At 35.1% G+C, this 20163-nt stretch overlaps 1 protein-coding gene across 22 annotated transcripts in view; it reads right to left on the reverse strand.

The window, feature by feature from the left end:
* The window catches only part of LOC148283854 (protein lin-10-like), a 147051-nt gene that overhangs the window by 19134 nt on the left and 107754 nt on the right, over nt 1-20163 (reverse strand). For 20 of the 22 annotated variants that reach the window (XM_088243092.1, XM_088243087.1, XM_088243090.1 and 17 more), the window contains 8 exons: nt 13086-13221; nt 10485-10746; nt 8525-8787; nt 6988-7179; nt 5241-5495; nt 4857-5112; nt 1895-2049; nt 1072-1162 (listed from right to left, as the gene is read on the reverse strand). In XM_088243092.1, coding sequence (XP_088099218.1) covers nt 1072-1162; nt 1895-2049; nt 4857-5112; nt 5241-5495; nt 6988-7179; nt 8525-8787; nt 10485-10548 — 1276 coding nt within the window. In that variant the 5' untranslated portion in view covers nt 10549-10746; nt 13086-13221. Of the gene's footprint in view, nt 1-1071; nt 1163-1894; nt 2050-3218; nt 3283-4856; nt 5113-5240; nt 5496-6987; nt 7180-8524; nt 8788-10484; nt 10747-13085; nt 13222-20163 lie in introns of those variants that run through there. The other 2 variants (XM_088243094.1, XM_088243093.1) reach the window with 1 other exon arrangement.

Here is a 20163-nt window from a genome sequence, read left to right on the forward strand (position 1 = left end):
TAAAATGAAAGCAGCCCAGAGGCAGACTAGGGAAAAGATGAATAGATAATATGGAAGAGGACTGGAGTAGAATAATAAGGAACAGAAGCTCGAGAAGAAAGAACTGCCTAAGAGCCGATGGAGCGATAAGAGCGAGTTTCAATTCAACCCCCATTCTAACAGTGCGTCTGCACATTACACTATCTGTTCAGCTTTGAAATGGCACTTTTGATATTTGAGCTTAAGAATATTTTTAACTGTGTATTGGAAACAATCTATCCGTTGTTCCAACCGAATTCTAACAAAGAATGTAATAACATGCTAAATGATTCCACAATAAACAACCATTTGAACCAATTTGAAATATGGTTGGATTTTCTAAAGTAAGAAAACCGTCAACAGATTGTCTTAAAACTTCTTCATTGTTTAGATCGGTTGATCTGTTATTGGCTAGATGGTGATTCCTAAGACGCTGAGTTTCAGCTGTCTTTCCGTTTCTTTGGTGGTCTCCCGGGCAGACGGCGACCGGCTGGGATTTCATGGGCCACGGTAAAGGGGATTTTGGTTCTGTCCATTCTATCGACGTGACTTCTCCAGAATCTTCTACTATATCTCGGGAATCGCAAGTCCGTCTAATTTCTTGATTCCGGATTCTGTCCCTCAGAGTTTTTCCTGCTATTGCCCTTAGTACTTTCATCTCTGACATTCTGAGCAGAGTTTTTGTTCTCACCGTATCTGCCCTCTTCACTACTGCATACGTCATGGTTGGTCTGACACACATTTTGTATATATGGACCTTGCTATCAATCCGCATGAGTTTATTACGCCATAGGATATTTCTCAAGCATCCAAATATTGCCGAGGCTTTATTAGTTAGTTCCCTCACTTCAGAGTATAGGTCACCGTGGCTCGAGATTTCAGTCTTAAAACTAAATACTTTAAATCAAGCCGTTTTATGTTGATCTCTGTGACAGTTTATGTGACATATTAATGGTTAAATGTATATTTACTAAGAAACACCGTGCATTCAATCTGGAAGTGACAAAAGGCATTCCGTACGAATTTTAAAAAAGAGAAAAAATCATTAATTACCCAGTGGATCGAGGCAATTAAAGTCAGCATCGGAAAGAACACTAACATCATTCTTTATTCCGTTCTCCAATATAATTTGTGGTTTGATTATCTGAAAATAGCAGGGGTAATATGTGAGTATAGGACATACGATAGAATTGTGTTTATTAAGCTTAAATTAAAAATTTTGTTAAAATTATGAAAAAAAAAAGCAGATTTAAAAAGCCTTTTTAAAAAAAATTCATAGCATATGCTTTATTATTATTTTTAAATATTGTGTTCCTAAAATTACTACTTATTTTTTTATATCTATTGTATTTTTCCAGTACCTTTTATTTAAATTGAAAATAAAATGTACACCCACACACAGACCATGCCTTTGTGGGATTTTTTTTTGTGTTTATGTAATAGTATATTTTGTATTTGTAACTTATGTATATGTATTGTAAAATGCGAAGAAAAAATTATAATTAAAAAAAAGAAGAAAAAAAGTATAGTTGTGAATACAGTTAATAATACCTGTGAAAGCACTCCCTCCACATACCCAAAAACAGTTTTAAAGAATGTGGGTCATTCATATCGGTTTGACTCATACTAAAATCAAATGTTTTTTGTCAATAAACAAGTTACTATTTATAAAAAATTACAATTTCATAAACCGCAATTTTAATTTAGTATAAGTCTACTGCTTTCATTGCCTTTTATTATTGTTTTGATTTATTTTTTATTATTTCTTTAAATTACTTGTCTCGGACGCCCTTCATAAAAGTCTCCAAAAGATTTATTCCATAATTACACGTTTAGCACCACTTATTAACTACTCAAATTGAATAGTTGATAGTACCTGATGATTGGTGGTTGGCGGTGGGGGAGGCGGCGTGGGCGGTGGAGGATTGTTGTTGTCCACGTCGGAAGCGTGTCCCGAGCTCAGGCCGTCCTCCAGTACGGGCATGTGCGCCACGCCCGGCCCCCGCTGCCCCACAGGGTTGGGGGGAGGGGCTACAAAGCAGACAAGAGACTATATAGACTGAGATGCCAGACCAGAATCTCATCTGTTGTATCATCTTTCAATGAGATTGAAAGATGATACAACATTTTACAAGATAATAAAACTGTTTGCAACAGTGATTGATGATTTACTGAAAAACATGATAGTGAAATTTATATATACATATATATTTACATTATTTATATTGGTTTGGGTGAAAAACATTCACCCTTACCAATATTGAATCACCCTTCTCCACAAATGTATAGTTTATGTTATGTTTTATTGTGCATTTTATAATATAAATAATATAGGCATTAATAAATTACATATAAACATAAATACATGATGCTTAAAACTGTTTGAACATTTTGTCATTTCTTTCTATATATGTAGTCTTTTCATCATCTTTGTTTATTCTCACATGTAAAAATATTTCATATAGTATGCTGTTAAGTGTCCTTGGCACATTATTTATTATTAATCTTTGTTTATAATGTGAAAAAAAAAATGAATGAATGAATAAATGTTACGACTTGTAAACATTAGAGCGTTATGTTTTTTACTTTGACGATTGATAAAACTGTTCACTACCTAATTTCTCGTAACAACACAACATGCCCTTAATTGAAGCGCCGAGAGCCAAAGAAGCTTAAGTGACATTTAACATAATTCAATAAGTATATAGTTAGAGGGAAAAATATCCTAGGTTTTCAGCCACGCTAAATCAAGCGCCAATATCAAAGGAAACTGAATGAATTAAAAAAATCTGCCATTGCATTTCAATCATTTCTAAATAAAAGTTTCACATAAAAATTATGCCAGAGAAATATAACTGCCAAATTTGTATGAGCTGTCAGTTTACATAATTTATTTTCTTTTCATTCATGATTCAAGTGACAGTGTTTAAAATTTACATCTCTTATGCGCTATTGAATCTGCATTATGATTTTTTTTTAAATAAGATATATGATAATTATGCGATACAAATTACTTTTCAGGAAAAATATCACCACACCACATCAAGAAAATGGACACAGATCAAATGTATTTACAAAATATATAATATTTGTAAATATGTACATTAATCAAGTGAAGACACGGTGAACATTTGCCACATTGTCAATTAAGCATTTATTGTTACAAAATAATGGATATTTAGCGAGTATTGAGGACTTACGTATTATAATGAAAATTATAAAGCCAGTTTAATGGAGTAGATACACACGCAGACTGCGGGCCAGTTGAAATTTGTATTTACCACAGTAAAACACAATAGATATGATGTTTACATTCCTAATAGAGTTATCAGTGGTAAACCAACACATGGCCGGTGGAACATTATTATGTAAACACTGTACTAGTATACATATGCATATTATTTATCTGGTTAAAAGAAAAATGTAATATTTCCTTAAAGTCAATGTTGGACACGCGGGGCTGCAACTAGGTATCTTCAAAATCAGCATTTGTGAGTTACTCGCTAAAACAGATTTTTGTATCCTCCTCCGTGAATACTACAAATAGACAAGTTTAGTCATGCATTCAAATCATCATAAGATGACTTTAATGAATCGTGACTTGCCTATTTGTAGCATTCGTGAAGAAAGATACAAAGATATGTTTTAAGTGGGCTCAAAAATACTGATTTTGAAGTTACCTAGTCGTAGTAGTTACCCACCGATATTATACGATACAAATTTTCTAACGAGGACAACGGCATGTAACAGATACGGATGATATTATTAATGTTTGTGTTGTTACTGTTTAGCGTGTTTGGAGTATGGTTGTAGTGTTGAATGTGAAATTAAACTTGTGTATATTTTTAGTTTTAAGGAATTTAATAGTGCAAACACTTTTTACATAATGTGAAAGCTATCAACAATTATTATTTAAATCAGTATACTTTTTTACCACTGCATAGCATGGAACAGTGAAAGCACTCCCTTCACATACCCGAAAACAATTTTAAAGACTGGGGGTTTTCCAATCGGTTTTGCTCACTAAAATATATATTTTTTTGTCAATAAACGAGTTACTTTTTAAAATGTCAAAATCATAAACCGAGATTTTAATGAAGCTTGGCAACATGTGTGGAAGGCTTCGGTCAAATCCTTCTTCCTCTGACCATATTGAGATTACACGAATGGTAGCAAAAACTGTATTTTATTACATTTATATTAAATTCAGGTACAAAAATACATTTCTATTACGGTATTTAAGATAAATCTAAAAGCATCAATGGGGAAGTTCAGTGTTTTTTTTTTGTTAATCGACTATTAAACTGGTAAATTTTTTTTTTCTTCCAAGTTTTGTAATTTTTTCACTACCTGCCTGACATTGAAACCAAAAATATATCACAACACTATCATTGTTTGAATTATTTTTATTGGCCACCTCCGTGGCGTAGCGGTCAAGACGCTTGACTCACAGACGGAAGGTTCTGAGTTTGATTTCCGGTAAGAATGCAAAAATTAAAATATGATTTTTGTCAAGCCTGGGTGTTCTGTGATGTAATTCACCACTATAATTGGGCCTCCTGGCCTGTTGTGGTGCAAAAAAAAATTAGAAGAATTTCATACACTTTAGAGAAACTATGACATACAGTTAAATGCTCTTAATTTTACTGCGTGCAAGAAAACACTTTTTAAATCCAATTTCCTATAACACTGAATTTCCTTATTAAAGTACTGTTCGGTATAAAAAATATAAAAAATCCAGTGATTCAATTTAACCTTGCTGGAAATTCAGAACTTGTCAGATTTGGATATAGGCATTGAAAATAAAGTCGATCAGTCGACAAGTTTTACAAACTTACGCAATTCATTTTCGACAAGCATCAGCGACACCTCGCTATCCAGGTCCCCGCAGTTGGAGTCGCAGTCCGTGGTCTCCGGCGAGAGTGTGAAGCGGTGGGGCGGGGGACGCGGGGGGCGCGGGGGCCGCGGAGGGCGCGCCCCGGGTGCCGCAGCAGCGGGGGCCGGGTCGCCCGTGCGAGATTCTGACCCGCTAGAGCCCGTGCCCGCCGAAAGCTCCACCAGGTTCACCTCCGGACAGTACGGAGCGCACTCTTGCTGCAATATTACACGGGAAATGAGACCTCAGACACGCACTAACAAATCTATACAATGCAAAATATCAGCAAAGAGTGTTAACGACACAGGGGAGGAGAGAATACAGAGCCTGAGATTAATCGAGTTACCTGCAGTCCTAGGAAGTTTGTGTGGTTATGGGGGGAGTGGTGGGGGGAGCGCTGGGGAGGCCGGGCGAGGCGTTGGCCCACGTACCAGCTACCAGCACCGCTACCCCCGTCCTCCGTCTCCCTCTCCCCATTATGCTCCGCCACGTGTCCGTCTCTGTCTACCTCCCCCTCCCCCTCTCCGTCCTCGTCTCCCTCGCCGTCCACAGACCCGTCTTCGTGCGGCCGCGAGTGTCGGCGCAACTGATATTCAAGATCCTGGAACACAAAATGTACGACACTTGCTAAAAAAATATGATAAATACCCCTAAACCATGTCTACACACTACGCACAAATGGAATCTCTATGTGGACGTCTTTTAGTTGAAAATTTGCCACGTACCAGTGCAGCTGGCTTGTAATTTGTACGAATTTGCTCCATGTTTAGTAAATTCTTTTACTTCGCTTTATAAACAAGATCTAGCTGAATAAGCTTAGATTGTTTAGAGTTTAGAGAGTTTAAATTGAATAAATTTAAACTGAAATTGATCAAATTGTTAGTTCAAATTGGCTACAACCACAACTGTATAAATATGCACGGTATGTTCTGTTTATACATGGGTTATTTTACATGTAATAACAACAGGTTCACGAAAATTAAATGATATTTTGCAACAGAATTTACACAATTGAAGTAAAGAACAACCCACTAGCAGTTGGATAAATCAAATTTATAAACAAATGGTAAAATTATAAAATCACAGGTGTGATGTTTGAGGAAGGCATTGGTCATTGTGTTTGAGAAGTCATTGCCATTCAACATCAACAAATATGAATTGTGACCACCTTCTGTTATTTCTTTTATCAGTTTGACACTACATTATACCGGAACCTCTTTCAACATGTTTTTTTACTTACACCGTACAAAAATTCATTTTTACATTTAAAAAAATTGAGCATTTGTTCGAATCCAGTTAACCTATTTTTTTTTATGGAAATATAACACAGGCTCCGGATAGCTAAAGCAATAAAAGTGATGTACCAAATACTCATAAACGTAAAAGATTATTGTCTAATAGTGTAAGAGTATTTTTTTGTCTATTCTTCTTCTTCTTCTTTATCTTTTAAGAGATCCTAAGATCTGTGTTACAGAAAACTAGTTGTTCTCTGAAATGATGAGGTCCAACTGTTCCTCCATCTCTCGGGTGGTCTTCCAGGCGGACGTTGTCCAGGTGGGATTTCATCGGCTTCAGTGTACACAAGTCTGTCGCTGCTCATTCTGTCCACACGGTCCCTCCGGTACCTTCTTCTGGATCTGCTTCATCGTACGATATCCTCTATATTACACGCATCTCTAATTAAAGTATTATGGATTCGGTCATTCGGATTTTGTTTTGTTATATTATTTAATAAAATTAAGGTGCACTGTGTTTGAGTGTTTAATAACAATTTTTTAATGGTTTAGTTATACTCCACTGTGCCTACTAACATAAACTAAATTTGTATGTTTATTTGGTTCACCGACAGGCACTAACCAATAACGCGGGGGTTATTAAACATTCAAATGCACTGCACAATAAACAGTAAACAATTTATTTGAACAAGGAAACTTATCCACGATTTTTCATATTTTAAATATACTTTGTTGTACACGGAATATATCCATGTAAAAATAAGTTTCGGCGCATTTACTTTTCTTTGATTTGAAATGTTCATAAATTTTAAACTGTAGTTTGACTTATTAGAATCTAATACTTTTTGCTGGACTCACTCTGAAGTCGTGGATATCGTCCAATGTCCCCGTGTCGTGGTCCATGTCATCTGGCCGTGGACACTTGAAGAACTCCTCCAGCACCTTCCGCGTCTCGGAGAACTCGTACAGGTAGTCGAAGGTGGCTGAGGAGGGAGGCATGCATGACGGCGGCGGGAGGGGAGGGGAGGGACTGCTGCCTGACAGGACTCGCTAGAAGGGACAAAACACCATAATGTAAACCATTATATTTGTTTATTTTTACTATTTAGTGCAACAAAATTGTCAATTTTCTAAACTTCCGAAGAAAGTTATCTATTCTACTACTTCATCTACTTTTGTATATCTATAAGAAGTTAATTATTCCATCCCTGAGAGTATCATCTCATAATCAATAAACAGGAGTCCCAATTACAGGGGTTGCAAACATCCAGGATCGAGAAACATCATTGAAAGCCCCACCCACTTACCCAAATCTGTTTTAAAGGTCTTGCGGCGTCTTTTCAGATCCGCACATTGCAAAAATAATTAATTTTTTTAGCTGTAATGAATGACAAATTTATTTATTTTTTCAAAAAAATCTTTGTTCAAGAAACATCACAATTAATTTTGGCGATCTCACCCGGAACTCTGTGTGTGAGAAAAGAGTCTTAGCTATTACACCATGTGGGCTGCCCATATGCACATATATATAAAATTCAAACGAGTTTAATGTGAGATAAATACATATCATTTTCAACATTTGCATTTGAATGTAAATTTGCCTGTAACTCTTTGATTTCAGAAAAGGCTAAACAATTATCACAATACATTTTTAGTGCGGTTGACCATTAGCGATCTAATTCTTTATAAAGCCTGGTTAATTATGACACGTATCTATTGTTCAATAAATTTAATTTCCAATATTTTAACAATCTCAGAATCCCAACAGACTATTTTAACAAGAGTTAATTAAGTGATGATGATTTTAACGGATAGGTACCCAAAACTGATCAAAGGCTGAATCGCACATTACAGTGAAAGCAATCCCTCCCCATACCTGAAAACCGTTTTTAAGACCGAGGGTCTTCATATTGGTTTCGCTCATACTAAAAAAAGAATAGTCAAAAATAGAGAAACTTAATAATTTTTTTTTAAATTTCAATTTCATAAACTGCGATATAAATTATATTTAACTCTACTGCTTTTTAATTGCATTTAACTCATTGCCCATTTCATCGAGAGTTTAGCAAATTATATGGAGGGCCGAATTGCAATTACATGAACAGTACCAAAAACTGTTTAATTCACTAATGAATGGCCGAATTGTACTAATGCGATCAAAGATGGTAAACAAAATTTTGAATGTATATTCTGCCGTCTTTGTGAAGCATTTTATGTTTTCTTGATTTTGCCATCTTCAGGGGTGGTATTCCAAACACTCTCGCGTCCGTATTATCTCGTAAATTTACATAAAAAATACAAGACAAGAACTGTTTTCTCATGCCGCGAGAGCGATTCAGAATAGCACCCCAGATGCCACTTTCTTTATAAGGACGGGGGTGTTATGTTTCCTTACCTGAGGGAAGCCGGGTCGCGGCGGTCCGTACCTCCGCGGAGACTCGGCATATTCGGCTATGGGCAGGCCGCCGATAATGCGAGCTACCCTCCCCGCGCTGCTACCGCTGTCCTCCCCCTCCCCGTCTTCCCCTTCGTCCCCGTCCGCCTCGCCATCTCCTTCCCACTCGCCGTGGAGTGGAGATGAATGCGCGGTGCTTCCTTCCGGTCGCATGATACCGGCGTCCAGCTCGTTGTCGCTACTCTCGAAATCCAAACGCAAACCTTGAAATATACCAAATTGAAGGTTACTAAAATAAGGACAAAGAAACTGGATTAGACAACTCACTTTCTTAATTAATATGTTTAGGTGCCTTTTCAAATAACTTCATTTAAAATCAGTTTAAATATAAATTATTCTGTGAACATCATTTTGAATTTATTTCCATGCCTAGTATTATGTTTATTTTGTTATTTTTAAGTATTTTTCATACCCTTTTTAATTTGTAGTATATCATAATTTTAATTTTTCTGCTTTTGTAAATAATATTATAGTTTAAAATATAAAAACGTCTTTAAATAATTTTGGTATCTGTATGTCCCTAAATGAGTTTTTTTTTTTAAACTCCTTGGGAATATTGTATATAATTATGCATAATATGTTTTCAATTTAATAAAAATAAAAATAAATAAATAAAAAAAACCGCTGCGATTTTATTAAGATGTTTTTATTTCATTTTCACAACACAAAATGGCCATATACGGTGGTAAATTGCAGCACATAATGCAGAGAATTAAAAAATAATCACATCTTACTTAAGTGATTTTACTGGGAAAAAGAGCCATTATATAAAAGGAATATCCAGTAGAAACATGCTATAAAATATTTATTTACATATCCTGTTCAGTGGCAATCTTTCGAGACATTTCTCTATGTAAAGGGGGATTTCCATATGTTCAGTAATAGTCCCACGATGTCACCCTGGCCATAAGTTTCAAATAATTTACGTCCATAACTTGCAGGTAAACGATTTCTCTGTTTTTTTTTTCAAACTGCACAAACTGACGAATGGTGAATATTTTTATTACGAACAAAGTAATAAGTTTATTTCAAATTTTAATTATTTAATTTAATCTCATTCAAAGTACTCTCCTTGGCTAGTGATGCACTTATCCCAGCGTTGATTTCATGATTGAGGACTGTTTTCACAAAGTGAAATATCTACAAAAAGTAAACATTTGGGGAGAATGTTGTTTTATGATGAAAAAATAACTACTAGGATTTTAACAAAAACAAAAATACCGTCTAATAGAGATTCAACATCCTAACAAGACGAGGATAGAAAGGTGGACGTGGACTGACAGAAACTTTTTTCCTGCGAAAAACTTGCATATCAGAAGCGAAGTTTTGCGACAGATTTAGCTCTTACTTGTGTCATTTGCAAGTTAGCGGTTAAAATGCATTGAATAGACCCCTGTATGAGAGGTGAGCAGTTCTTCGGTAAGCTCTCGAATAGTCAAATGCCTGTTTGTACTAATAATTTTTGTCACTTTTTGCACATTTTCATATGTTTTTTTGAGGTCGAAGGACGTCCCGACCATTGCTCGTCTTCAACCAACTTATTTCCGCTTTTAAATCGCTCATACATTTTGTGAACAGAGTCACCACATCATCACCATATACTGATTTTAACATTTCGTGGGCTTCTTTGGCACTTTTAAGCAACTTAAATCTACGATGCGTGAAAGACACCGTAAACACGACTTTACTCTTGCGGCTCTGGAAGCCGACTAACAAGTCACAACTTGTTGAACCTGGACACTGACTATCTCGACGGATCAGGCTTTCGGACTTATTACTTCAAACGGATGAAGCTGTCAGAAGGTGGTGCTATAAAAATAAATTCACCATACTTTATGATCAACCCTCGTATATCCAACGTGCACGTATGAAAGAGAAATGAAGATAGTGTAATTCCCACCTTGCCAATTGTCTCCGATGTCATCGAAGACCACGACCTCCCCGCCGGCAGCCGTGACGGCCATGGGGCTGGCCTTGTGGGGGCGCGAGGAGGGCGGCGACAGCGGCGGCGGCGACTCCTGCGGGGGCGGCGAGGGCGAGGGCGATGGAGAGGGCGAGGGCGCGGGCGAGGGCAAGCGGCGGGGAGGGGGGGGCGAGTGCTGCACGGGGAACAGGACCGGGGCCAGGGGCGGGGACGAGCGACGCCTGATGTTAGAGTTGGCCTGAAATCGTAGTTTCTATTTCAATTTGATGAACTTATAATTAAAATTTTGTTATTTAATCCGGTGTCTTTATTGAAGTTATGATTATTTTCTATCAGAAGGTTTGCGGATTCAGAAAAAATATTATTATTTAGGCACCTTAAGTGTTCTTTTACTCTAATATTTAAGTTTCTTTTAATTTTTCCAATGTAGATTGAGTCGCAGTCATTACAGTTAAATTAGTATATGCCAGATTTATTATATTCAGGGACTTCGTCTTTGTGATTTTTTTACCATGTTTCTATGTTATTAGTTGTGTAGAATGCAGGTATGATGTTTGATGGTAGGGAATTAGATAATTGTTTAGAAAAATTTACATTTATGATGTAAACCAACATATACAGACATAATTATTTATAATTCCTCAAATCATCCGATGGCCCATTAAAATTCCGCATTCCATTCAATGATACGTAGGTTAGTTAACATTCCACTAGATAATATTAATTTTAAAAAGAACTTAATACAATAAAACAGATTGCTAATAATAATGGATGTAATGAAAACTTCATTGATAAAATATTAAATCAAAAACAAAAATGCAAACTTATAAATAAATATTTATATTCTACTTCCACAATAAATAAAGCTTACCCACCTTAATAATAAAGGCGGATTCATTTTATAATATAGGATGGGAGTTGATTTGAGGTTAAATGAGAAAGATGGATTACAATTGAAGTTATTTACTATGTAGTCACACACGAGTTACATCCTATTATTTTGTACAGAAGGAATTTACAATAGCGAACACTGGCGGAGAGCTGGTGGCCGGGCGACACGAAATGCCAAGATGATATGTAATTAATTCTTTCGATGCACAGCGTTTAATATCTTGTCCAAGCTGATGTTGCAGCGGACTACGCGTTGCGGGCCAAAATAATGTTCGGACCTGTCAACCTCACGGCTGTTGGTGTTGCCCTCCACAATAAATGTCTAGTTTTCTAAACAATTATTAAATTCCTTATCATCAAACTTTAAACCTGCATTCTAGACAACTAATAATATAGGAACATTGTTAAAAAAATCACACAAAGTCCCGAAATATAATAAATCTGGTATTTACCAATTAAACTGTAATGACTACGGCTACTACATCTACATTGGAAAAACTAAGAAAAACTTTAATATTAGAGTAAAAGAACACTTAAGGTGCCTAAATAATAATAAAAAAAATGAATTCGCAAACCATCTGATAGAAAATAATCATAATGTCAATAAAGACACTGGATTAAAAATTCTTCATGTTAAAAATAAAATATTAAAATAACAAAACTTAGAAATCTTGGAAATCAAAAAAGCGATTCATAATAAAAAAAAAACTACAAATAACCAAATAAACAATATTTCCTATGGTCTACTCCTGTCTAGTTTTGAGTGTATCCATCTCACATTACTATCCTTACAAGACAAAAAGACTTGATTTATTAGTTCCATACACAGCATAACACTGATATAATAAAATAGGATAGAATTCATCGGTTAAGTATACTTGATTAAGAAGATTGTATAGCTTTGAAACTGGTTGGTAGAAAAAAATAAGTGGTTAAAAATAAAGATGTTTTTATTTATTTTATTCAATAAAAATATTATTTTTTTTAAAATTACTGTTTATGTATTATTTTTCTACAAAAATTTTGATGATATTTATTTTGGGCATGTTTTAAAATAATGCAAAATGTTTCCCTCGGACTGTCGGGGATTTCGAAAATACCCTAGAGAAAATCCAAAAGAAGTTTCTGAGATATCTCTACGTGGGAGAGTGCGGGTATTATCCTTGGCTCTACCTGACCGAGTTTCTCCAGGGTATGCATGGCTACAAAAGTTTAGAGACTAGAAGGACTGTGTATTTGACTACACATTTTTATCGATTGTTGAGCGATATGGTCGATAATCCTGAGATTATGATGAGCATTGGTTGGTATGTTCCTGTATGCGTAGATAGCGTCAGCATAGATTGTTTCATTTTCCGATATTCAGGACCAACCTGCCTATGGTTACGCCTGTTGGAAGAGCTACCGCTATGCTGAACAACATCGCTCTGGATATTGATCTGTTCCATGTATCCGAAGTGGTTTTCTGGAGCAGGATTCTCCCCCTACTTTGACATGAGTCTCTTTCATGTATCTTTTCTTTTTTATAATATGTACTTACTGAATTTATGCTTGGAATGTATAAGTTATTTTTAAATAAATTAATTGAATTGAATTATTTTTAATTGAAAATAAATAAATGAAAAATTATCAAATAAAAAAAAAACTTGGTCGGCATGACTAGACAAAAGGATCAAGTGAAGTCACCTCGTGTATGAAGGCTGCGTCTAGCGCCCCGTCCCTCTCCCTGCGGCCCGGCCGGTGTAGCGGTCGCCCCTTACGGCCGGCCCTACTGCGGCTCTGGCAGAACACCTCCCGTCCGCCCGCAATCTCGATTATCCTGCTGCAAAACAAGAGCACATTCATATTTATTGTGAATGTAGTCGGTTGAAACAATTCCATTTTAATTATTGGTAAGGAATCCAAAATTAAAATATTACTGGATTCATTTGTAAAATACAAGAGTACAAAATGACACATATCGTCTTGTAAGGACATAATCAAACTGAGTTTTGGGGTTAGGACACTATCAAATGAGTTTGATAATGTCCTAACAAGACAAAAAGCATTACGTTATATACTCTTGTAGATATTATGTATACATTATAAAACTTAAAGTAAAATTGAATCCAGTAATAATATTTTACGAGGCACATCCAGAAAGTAAGAGTACAGTTTGGCTCTCGTGCGGTGAGAACTTTTTTCCAAAAGTTGGCAACGCTGATTGGTAGTGGGGGGTCTCCTGAACACAACAAGCACCGGCAACCCTCGTTAGTATCAAAACTTGCCTCGTAATGTTAGTTTCTGCGAATTATGTCAATAAAAAATTCCGCCAAGTGCGAGGTGTGCGCGTCATAAGGTACCTTCTCGCGGAAGGAAAAAATTCCGACTGAAATTTTTGCATGGATCAAAACTGTTTATGGCAAAGGTGCTATGAACCGAACAAACGTATTTAAGGGGTATCGTGAGTTTAATGATGGAAGAAGAAATATTCATGATGAGCAAAGGAGTGGAAGACTTTCAATTGTGACCGATGGATTGGTGGAAAAAATCGGCAAAACTGTTTGTGAAGACCGCCGATTGACAGTAGATGAAATGTCTGCGATGTCTCCACAAATTTCCAGATCTCTGTTTTACGAAACAATTACAGAAACGCTAGAATACCGAAATTGTATTAGTTATGCTATTTACTTATTCATATTCAAATTAAATGGTTTTCATCAGTATTTTGATTAAACAAACTGATCCAAGAAATTGTAGTTTTTTTTTTAAATTCAGGAGTTGCCTAGTATGTAGGTGAAATAATTAAACCAGATGAATTTCACTAATATCAATACAGGTTTCAGCTCTTTAACATTTGAAAAAATGGAAGAATTTTCAAAATATGACAAATGTGTTCAAACATGGGCAGAATGGTGAATGTTATACAGTGTGCAAGGTAGCCACTTAAACCAGCCAATGTTAATAATGTAAGCGCTAGACACCATAACTTTAAATTTTTTATTTATTTACTTCTATTTATTCATTAAAATTTTAATTTTAATTATCATTATATTTTTTAGTTGTTTTTGGTCCGACTTTAAGAAATTACTAGCGGCAATAAGTTCGCCATTTAACTGTGTGTACCTTTGTTTTATTAATTTGTATTTATCACATTGTATAGTACCTATATATTCGTGTCTTTGGTCTAAAAGGGACAATGCAATTTTTTTTTTCTTGACAACATTTAGTATAGGGTTGATTTCAATTGAAAAATACGCATATTTGAAAAAATATATATGCACATACATACGTGGCAGTGTTTTTTTTAATGAAAATAGTTTCAAGCACCTCAAATAATTTATTGTGACGTCACAAAATAGCTGTAAAATTACTCTCCAGTAATGCGATTTACGACATTGGCCCTTTTAGACCCAAGCCACAGATATTTATTTATTTTTATTTTAACACTTTATACAGGTGTTCTTTAAACCCTGTCACATCCGAAACCACGATGATCAGCATGAGCAAGAAGACATATTGGCACATTAAAATAAATTTTTAGAACGAATAAAATTTACAAAAATAAAATATCTAAAAAAAAAGGTTGCTTACTTCTGCGGGGGAGAAACGAGGAGGGGGGAGTCTGATATATCGTCAACTGGGCGGCGGCGCCCCTCTCGCTTCTCCCCTGCAGAAGTACGCAGCCATTTGTTTTTTTAATACTTACTTTTTTTTTAAATGTTCGTTCTAAATATTTTTTTTAATATGCTAATATGTCTTCTTGCCCATACTGATCATCGTGGTTTCGGATGTGACGGGGTTTAAAGAACACCTGTATGCATATAAATTTTACATATGCGTAAGGGCGGGCATATTGCCTTAAGGCAATTTCTTCCTTTCTACCCAAATCGTTCAATTTGAAAAAATCAGTGGTATATGAACATATATATATTGTTGGTATATTATAATATATTACGGTTATATTATGGTTCATATATTATGGTTCATAAAGATTTTTTATTAATATTATTTATTATTAATGATAGGTCATAAGCTTTTTATATTCTCTTCTCAAAAACGTTCTCCATTTATGTTGTAACATGTTAAAGTTGTCTTTTTAATATTTGTGCTTTGCAGGCATTTACTCTTACTTGGTGCATAAACTATTTTAAACACTTATAATTAGAAATCAAACACTGATTTGAGTCTACTGAACACTTTATTTTATTTTTACAAATATAAGCTTATAAGTTTAAATTATAAGTTTAAATATTTAAATTTAATTTAAATTATAAATTATAAGTTTAAATATGGAGTTCTACAAAATAAACACCAAATCAATCAATATTTTAAACACTTTGAAATGCAAAAAAAATAAATTTTAACAAGATTTTCTCGAAACGGGCTGAAAAAATATGTGAGATATATTTTCCGTAAAAAGATTTTTTTAAAATAAAACAAAGAAATCGCACGCGTCTACAAATAATTTTTAGCCGGATTTTTATGTAACGCGAACCTCTAATATAAATATTAATTTAAAGCTTAAATGGTATAAATCCATTTTCGTCCGAAATATCAACTCTTAAACGCGTACACAGAGTTTAAAATGCAAGTCATAATACTGTTTATAAACATTGTCTATACATACTCTACTCGCATACTATCGGCTCGCGTCAACATACGCATTGTTATCAGTAACAGACCTTTCCCTTGGAAATGGTAAACTTCAATACCTACAAAGTTTGTACCGCAGAAATAAGTTATGAGACTGATTCGTCAGTCTCAAAGCGAGAGAGTAAAACGTCAATAATTTCCATATTATTATTTCATTCTGCTTTATATTCTGTATGAAACCGTAAAGCTTTTACCACTTTGGGGAGCGCCGCGCCGCGCCGCGCATGAACTTCGGCGAATTTATTCATTTATTAGAACTTGAAAAATGCCTTTTTCGGAGAACTTGACTATCTGCGAATATTCGAACATTGATTTCAATCAAATTCAAACGTTTTTTTCGAAATCTGTTGACACTCGAGTTTTAGTGATCTTATTTTGTTATAATAACGTAAGTATTCTACATCATAGCGTACATTCTCGATATTTTATTACCTAAGATTGATTCGCCATACGAACCAGAGCCCCGATTACAGTGGGAAGTTAGCATGTATCTACAAAGTAAAAGTAAGTTTTCTGTACGAAAAGCAGAAAATGCCTACATTTTTTTCTTCTAAACATGTTAAATTATAGGTTACCGACGAAGATACTCGTACTTTAAATGTTCATGCAAATATACTCATTTCCGTACACAAATGTTAATTTTTCTTTATAGACAGTCGAAGATAACTCTGTTAACTTCCCATTGTAATCGGGGCCCTGTACTGTTAATATGGGTACTGTAAAGCGGCGGTGGCCAACCGGTGTCGATCGTAGCTATTATTAGGTCTTCCAATCGCCACAAGAAAAAAAAATATGGTTTTAAAAAGACAAAGACATTTCAGGTCTAACTACTATTTATTTAGTTGTATTACACGCGTAACAAAATTTTTTTTTATTCAATATACATGTTGAAGTTTATGAAAGAATTCTGATTAATTTATTGTCCTAGCGAATAAATACTGTTCCGAGTGCGAAATAGAACCGGAACTCAGGACCAGTGTTTTCAACTCGATGGCTTCTTTCAGGTAAAATTGGTGCATAAAGAATCAAAAGGACACCACATAGTGCAGTGGTTATCGCGTTCGATTACCATAATTGAGGTCTGGCGTTCGATTCCTAGCATGGTCAATGTGAATTTTCTGTTGTAAATGTGGTTTTACACTGCAGTATTCCATAGTCCATCGATTGGCACTGAGGCGTAAGACTGATCAGTTACCTTCACGAAACTTTACTCGGTGTTCCATTGCAGCGCTCTATGCACCATCAGGGCTGGTATTCCAAACGAAATTGTAGCGCGCTATAATGCATATTTAGTACGTAAAAACGCGCTATACCGCGCTATAATTTAGTTTGGAATACCAGCCCAGGTGTGAATAGGAATAGGAATATGACGACGGCGTGCCTAGAGTATATGATCGGTAGATCGCATAGACTTCGGACAGTCAAATTAAGTTGGCTACCCCTGCTGTAGAGTATTCGAATTTTCCTGTAACTGGATGGATTATTCTCGGTATATTTAGCGCACGAACTACGACAGTTGTAATTGGGATATAGCCGTTGTAAAGCATATTGTAATTTGTAATCCAACCTCCCTTCTATAAATAATATGTGACATGGATAGTAATTAGTAAATTCACTAGGTACCTCAAATACGAGCACACCGCGTTTCCATACAGTAAAACCAGGAGTTCACTTTATAAACTTATAGTTGCGTGCGGGCGTGTTATTGCGGCATTCTGTAAACATAGCATCACTTGGCACTGGTAGCACTTGTGAGCGAGGATTTCGTATCGTACTTTTTTAGAAATAATTTTTAAGTAAAGAGATGAAAGGAAACACCATAAAATTGCGTAAATATTATTAAAATTTTATAAATCGACAGATCGACTATTTTCGGATGTACATTTTATTGCCTTTAACCAAAGTCAAATACATACAGTAAATTTTGGAGTACCACAAGGATCTATTTTGGGTCCACTATTTATACACTGTAAATAAACAATTACATGAACGAAGACCTTAATATGTCGACTAAATGGACAAACAAACTTACTTACATTTAATGAAAAAAAAAAGTAATATTATCCATTTTGAATCTAGAAAAAAATACATAAAAATGATGATTAGGAAAAGAAATGATAAAAGACTAACTGAAATTGAACATGTTAAACACTTAGGACTAACAATAGACAGACAATTGACATGGACAATTCATATCAACAATTTAATTAGCAAAGTGACGACATTATCGAGTCTTTTTTTTTTTAAATCAAAAACTTTGTTCCAAAAACGGAAAAAAATCTAATGTATGAAGCCTATGTAAAAACTTAAATATGTTTTATGCAACTACTATGGGGAACTGAAAACAAAATGATATAAACAGACTACAAAGACAGCAAAATAAAATATTAAAGTTAGTATATGACCTCCCCTATCTAACAGCAACTAAATAACTTTTTAAACAAACTAAGCAATCAAATGTAACTGAACTCTTTAAACTAGAATCCTTAAAATGTATTTATAAATTAGCCACTGATGTAATTGTAGACGAAGAACTAGAACTTTAAAAAACATGTAGTAAACATGGACACAATACGAAAATATCATAACAATATCATACACGAGTACAACTTTCTAAAACGAGACAAGGACAGTCGAGACTTATAAACCAGCGACGGGATTATGAACAGCTATATTTGTATGAAAATTCAAAGTATCTTCGTCGGTAACCGGTAATTAAACATGATTAGAAAAAAAAAATGTAAACATATTATGTTTTTCATACAGAAAACTCAATTTTACTTTGTAAATAAAATTGAAGATAAATTTTAACTTCCCGTCAGAATACGTACCCTGGGATTGAAATTATACAATAAACTAACAGACAAAACTAAACAACAGACTCAGTCAACCTTTGCAAAAGATGTTAAAAATATTATCATTAACAGTAGAATTTTATTGTTAAATTAATGTAATCCGTAAGGGTTTTTAATTAATTTTAAAAAAATAAAAAGCCAATGGAAAAAGGGATAAATAAATCAAAGAGCAGGTAAATAATGCTAGTAAATTATTTGCCCGGAACAAAGCTATCGGGAAACTTATCGGGGAAACAGAGAGGAGAGTCGAAATTCCCGCAGTGGGCGAGTGGGCGCGGGCGGCGCCACTCGCCGCGGGTGGGTAACATTCTTTGCGAATTCTTACCGTACTCGGGACAATTAAGAAATACAATAATTACATCCATTAATCAAACCACCTTCCTTAAGAAACGTGAAAACCCGTGTATTTTATGTTAACTGCTAATTAAATAGGTGCGTTAATTTTGCACCACGATCTTTAGTCCGCGCATCGAGAACATTAAGGAGATTCAGCACGACGCGCGACGGCGCTCATAAATATAATATATCTTTCCGGGAATATTGTTTACGAGGGAGATGGTCCAGGGGGACGATTGCAATCGGAAGATACTTTTATTTTATAAGGTAATTCAACAAAGATACATACTAGAAAACCTACGATTTGAAGTTATTCGTCGATACAATTTCACATGCATATATCATACATGAATACTTCTTCAGTTATAGAATTACACAAAATAGATAGAATTACATTTGCTGTATTAAAAAAAATAATCTTATACAGTATACAATGCAATAAAAAATGCTGTACGTGTGTACTTATTCACTAAGATTTATTCCTAATATATCTGATGGGAAAACGAATTCCTACGCCGACGCAGGGCGAGAAATTGCGAGGGGCGAGGCCCTAGGGCTTCTACGATATTATGGAGTGGACTGTATTTTAATTTTAATGAAATAAGTGAATATCCTCGACATGCGGTATGCAATGTCAATCGGTCACAACCCCGACGAATGAGATGGATTAAAAATAAATTATGAGCCAGTTTAGTTTTAACTCAAATAAAAATTTGAAATTCAAATCTTAATTTTTATTGTTGATTAATCTTAATCTTAATGGTTGAGTCAACGGTGTAATCAATTTACTGATAAAATGGAAAAAAATCGTTTTGTCTGACTAGTTTGGCGAAATGCCCCTATGTGAGCTGGCCAATATGTCGGCCTATACGTTGGCAAATACGTATTGGCAAACGTGTAGAGGGGGTATTTATGGCTGGCAGAGTTGCCACACGCGC

The sequence above is a fragment of the Micrasema longulum genome, unplaced genomic scaffold, assembly GCF_059751315.1.
Source record: "Micrasema longulum isolate JH-2025_06_02 unplaced genomic scaffold, ASM5975131v1 h1tg000185l, whole genome shotgun sequence".
NCBI classification, from domain to species: Eukaryota; Metazoa; Arthropoda; class Insecta; order Trichoptera; family Brachycentridae; genus Micrasema; species Micrasema longulum.